This window comes from Otolemur garnettii, unplaced genomic scaffold (genome assembly GCF_000181295.1).
Source record: "Otolemur garnettii isolate 467f Iridium unplaced genomic scaffold, OtoGar3 scaffold00299, whole genome shotgun sequence".
Lineage (NCBI taxonomy): Eukaryota > Metazoa > Chordata > Mammalia > Primates > Galagidae > Otolemur > Otolemur garnettii.
In genome coordinates, this window is record NW_003852694.1 from 6,728 (window position 1) to 12,020 (window position 5,293).

At 31.9% G+C, this 5,293-nt stretch overlaps 1 protein-coding gene across 1 annotated transcript in view; it reads left to right on the top strand.

The window, feature by feature from the left end:
• Nucleotides 1-4,982, top strand: part of LOC100961610 (NKG2-A/NKG2-B type II integral membrane protein) — a 5,961-nt gene extending 979 nt beyond the window's left edge. Inside the window, exons 2-7 of the mRNA XM_012813767.2 lie at nt 606-836; nt 1,223-1,320; nt 1,817-1,861; nt 2,362-2,513; nt 3,938-4,038; nt 4,868-4,982. Coding sequence (XP_012669221.1) covers nt 652-836; nt 1,223-1,320; nt 1,817-1,861; nt 2,362-2,513; nt 3,938-4,038; nt 4,868-4,979 — 693 coding nt within the window. The 5' untranslated portion in view covers nt 606-651 and the 3' untranslated portion in view covers nt 4,980-4,982. The remainder of the gene's footprint in view (nt 1-605; nt 837-1,222; nt 1,321-1,816; nt 1,862-2,361; nt 2,514-3,937; nt 4,039-4,867) is intronic.
• Nucleotides 4,983-5,293: the final 311 nt, after the last annotated feature.

The window sequence follows — 5,293 nt, forward strand, 5'->3', positions numbered from 1 at the left end:
GTAGTGTTCCTAACACCATTTAGGTTATGAGTTTATTTTGTCATGTACATTTTCTGACATATAAAATATCCTAAATATTTTAATTATTTCTCACCATTCAAACAAAAGACCACTTAATAACCCTGAATTAATTCTAATAAATAAGTATAAACCATAAAATAAAAGTAATTTAATGTAAAACAATAATATGTATGACAACTTTCCTATTCTCCATTTAAAGTCACTTAGTCCCTAACCTTTACTGGTTTTCAAAATTATCATAAATCAGTGTAAAAACTTTTCTAAAACAACATTTTAATTTTTGATACAGGTATTGTATTGATGTAAAATATATATTTGCAATCAAACTTTAATAAATATATTTTATTTATGAACATCTTATTCTAATTTATTGCTTTTCATTGTTTCGGCAATAATGTTTTAACCAATGTAGAGAATCTTTGAAACATATTTTTCCCCTATGATAATTGTTTAAGCTCTAATGAAATTAGAGCAAAAACTATAGACTATTCAATGCAGAATGATAACCAATATCCACTCTCCACCTAACGACTTTTGACTGCACTAGACATCCTATCTTTAAATACACCATTTATTAACTTAAGTCCAGGTATCATAGAGCCCAGTCCCTGACATCTCACTGCTGCAGAGATGGATAACCAAAGAATAATCTACACTGAACTGAATCTGCCCAAAACCCCAAAGAGGCAACAAAGGAAACCCGAGGAAACTAAAAGCTCCATTTCAGAAACTGAACAGGAAATAACCTATGCGGAATTAAAACTTCAAAATGCTGTTCAGGATCTTCCATTGGATGGCAAATCTTACCACTGCAAAGGTAAAGAAAGATCTTAGTAGCTCCTCAAGATAACAGGATAACTGGATCTAGGATGTGCAGTTTGAGTGCAGGGGTTTGGGGAAAGAGCAGGGCATAATCACATATTTTTATTAGTGAAGATCAGAGTTCTGAATTGAGATGTGCTATTGTTGAGATATGAAAAATTTAGACTTATTGTACTCACAAATGGTTGAAAATTACAGTCTTTCTCCAGCAACTCATGGAACACTACATTTGCCAAAGATTCAATGATATATACTGAGAGAAAAGTTAATATCATAAATACATGTTTAGGAATTTAATTCATCTATGATTCCCTGTGCATGTGGGGTCTCTTGAATGTAAATAACTCTCCTTTCTTGGTGTTTCTATTTCTTTTTCTCCGGATTTATTGTTACCTCCAGAAAAGCTCTTTGCTGGGATCCTGGGAATCGTTTGTCTTGTCTTACTGTCCACTGTGGTAGTAAGAGTCGTCATTACCTGTAAGTATGTTTTGGAAGACTCTCACACTTAACAGTTTTGAAGTGCCTCTGCACATTTCATAAGATCATCAAATAGAATTCCCATTTTACAGGGAATTCTTGAATGTTTGAACTAAATAAAGATTGGTTATTCTGAATTTTTCAAAAGTATAGATGAAAGATTGTTGAGAGTCTTTGCTTTTAATTATAGGGATACATTCAAATTTCAAAATTCAAGGCACATTTAAGGAGACTGAAAAAAGCTAATCAAAAATAGAAATTTATTTTTGAAAATGGTTGAATCATATAAAGTATTTTAATATGTAAACAGACCAAGAGAGAGAAATTTGATTTTATAGAGTTTGGAAGGACTTTTCTCCTCAAACCTTCACTAATTTATTAATCAATATTACTATAGATTATTCTAAGTTACATACCAAATATAAACAAAAACTAGAGTCATTGTGACTTAGATGCTAATGTTTAATAAGTTTTACTTTAATTTTTCTTGCAACAGTAACACAGAAGCGGAACAATTCTGACCAGACTGAAAATCAGAAAGGTATTGATTCAATCAATTTTTATTTTGTCACAATAAGCTGCAAAAAAATTATAATCAATATTTTGGGGGAAATAAGTTATAATGTTGGAAAATAAGTTTTCAAAACAAAGATTATGAAGACATTCTTTTTTGTGAAAATGTATAGAAATGCTCATTTAAAATCACTGTGCCTCTTTTTGCAATTTGACTCAAATTACTTTTGCTATCGTAATTTAACAGTTAAAAATATTGCTATTGCCAAAAAGTGGTTTTGTTTAGTTATTTTTCAGTCATGTGCATGGTGGATATATGTTTGTTGTTTTGCCTTATGTGGAAATATAATCAGGGAAGAGAGGCTGACCCTTTTTCTGTGTGTGATTGAGTGGCTTTTCTTTTATTTTTACCAGTCTATGAGGATGCAAAAACAAATGTCATATTTTATATCTGTAAAAATATGTAAATTAATTTTCATTTAAAGAATTCATATTGTGTCCAGAAAGTAATTCATAATTTTTCTTTAGGATATCCTTGTCGTCATTGCCCAGAGGAGTGGTTCACATATTCCAACAATTGTTATTACATGGTTAAGGAATCAAAAACTTGGAATGAGAGTTTGATGGCCTGTGCTTCTAAGAACTCCACTCTGCTTTACATAGATAATGAAGAAGAAATGGTAATATTTCAAATACTTTATTAGAAGCATATTTTAGTCAATATTATATTAGAATTCATCATATTCTCTTATATATATTGTTTATTTATTTTCAGGTCTGTGTATTATTCTGTTGTTTGACTTCACGACACTTTACTTCTACTCAATATTCCTAATGCACATTTAATTATGACCAGTTCCTGTTGTTTGGTCAAACAATGCTTCTATACATGCTTTTAATCTAAATTGAATTTTGCTATTTAATTGTGCTACATCATGACTGTGCATCTTTATCACAAAGTGAAAGGACTCCTATCATAGAAGTCAGTTCACAACATGGGAGTTTCTAGTTCCAACAGCCTGCTCAGGAGCAGACCCTCATCACTTCTCCTCCTTTCCACATTATGTATTATTTTAAAATTCATTTTATTTGGTGTCTCTGAATGTGGGAGATAAGTCTCATGAACACAGAGTCCTCCTGGATAAAGCTCTTGTAGTTATGAGATTCCTTCACTGAACCCTCTGAGCCACACCTACACTGGTGTTTCTTGGCAAAGTAGCAGAAGCTCTTTCTTCCTCTTTTAAAGTTAGTGGGTCTCCTGATGGATCACCTTTGCTGGTGATGCAAGTGTTGCTAATGTTGCTGCAGGACTCCCTCTCAATAAGAAGGGGAAGGAACTTGCCTGAGGCGTCTTTCATTGCCATGTTGGGTGTTGGGAAACAGCAGGCATAGATCACTTTCTTCTGTTGGGTGAGGAACTTAAGATGTCCACCACTGTGTTGATCCCTGATCCTGGAGTCCCAAAGCACACCACCTTTTCTTTTCTCCTTTCCAGGTCCCCCTTGCTTGTGTCTTTCGTAAGTTCTAAAGTTTGTGGTTGTACTTAGAAGGGAGAAATGCTTGTTTTAGACCATTGCTATTTCGCTACTACTGAAACAAACAAACAAAAAAACTGAGTGTTTACCTAGTTAAAGAATGGTGTGGTACCCAAAAGACAGTATTTTTGTCTTATATATCATTTATTTTTTCAATGGAAGCCCTTTGAATTCCATCATAAACCTCAAACTTGGAGAAATATAGTAGAAATATAGATAGATTTAATATTAGCACAAAGAGGAATGTATGTACAGTGTCTGGAAATTATTTAACTTCATGTTATATTTGTTTTGCCAACATAGGTTGCTATTAAATTAAAGGGGTAATAAACTTCCTCACTGATGCAAGAAAAATGAAACTACTAAGTATAAATGTTTAAGAGTTCATTTTAAGCAAAAACTACAAATATTTTTGCGAAGTAAAAAGTAATTTTCAATGTTAATATAACTTAAAATATTAATTTTGTTTTGACTATCATAGATCCAATGAAAGAACACATTACATATACTTTAAACAATTATAAAATCTTTAATAACTATTTAAATATAAAATATTTGTGTTCCTAAAGAAATTTCTGGGTTCCCTGTCACGTCAGTCATGGATTGGAGTCTTTCGTAACAGCAGTGATCATCCATGGATGTCAATAAATGGCTCAACTTTCAAACTTCAGTAAGTTTTAATGAATGGAAGTATATAGTAGAAAAAAATTTAAAAGGAGAAATTCATCAGACTAATATAAGTACGTTTCAATTGAATTATAGGCACAAAAAAGACATTGAAGGTTAATGAAATGTTGATATAAATAGTAAAGAATGTACCATAGTAGTTCCCTCCTATTGGTGGTTTCACTGTCTGTATTATGAGTTAATTTTAGTCAGAAAATTTTAAAATGAAAATTTTAGAAAAAATACTTTATGAACTTTAGCTTTCTGAGTAGAATTATGAAATTTCTCATTGTCCTACTCTGTCTTCCCTGGGATGTGCATCATCTTTTTGACCAGCAGATCCACACTCTAGAGGTGACCCACACATTAGTCATGTCATAGTCCTCTGGTGATCACACCAATTGTCCTACTACCAAGTGCCTGCTTGTCAAGAACCTTCTATTTTACTGAATAATGACCCCAAATCTCAATAATAGCAATGCAGCATATTATTTTCTTACTTTTTTCCATTATTTGTTATCATTTTTAATTCCTTCTTATGCTTAATTTATAAATGTTATCACTGTTGTGCATATATAGAATAAACATAGTCTATAATAGAGTTCAGTAAAATAGGTGGCTTCAGGCATCCACTGGTGGTCTTGAAACACATCTCCTGTAGATATGGGAGACTACTGTGTTCAGTTTTGTAATATCCAACTCTTAATAATATTAAATTAAAATGTCATTAACTGTTTTCACAAAATCGTTCTCTTGAAGTACGTGGACAAGATTTTGTCTCAGGGATTGTCCCCATAAAATATAATGGAAGTATAAACTTTTCTCCATTACAGCATATCAGAAACAGAGTATAAGAGCTATACCTGTGCTGTGCTACGTGACAGTAAACTTCTATCAGAAGGATGTGGATCTTTACAAGTATATAATTGTAAGCACAAGCTTTGAAACTAGAGCACCAGAGTTTGGAGTCAGCCATGTAATTATATATTTTTTGAAATGGAAACAATATCATGATTGCATAAGTCAAAATGAATTGTAATTTGTTATAATAATTAAAAGATTTTTGAAATGATGTTTTTAGTGTAATATGCACACCACAAATTACAGGATATCATTCCTATTGTGACTGGGTTCTTTTGCTCAAATCATCTTTATTGCTATACCTGTACAATAAACAGTGAGACAGAATTGTTTATTACAAGTTTATGACTGTTTATTCATTCATTTTCCTCATATCGATATTCTATGTTGAGATAGTA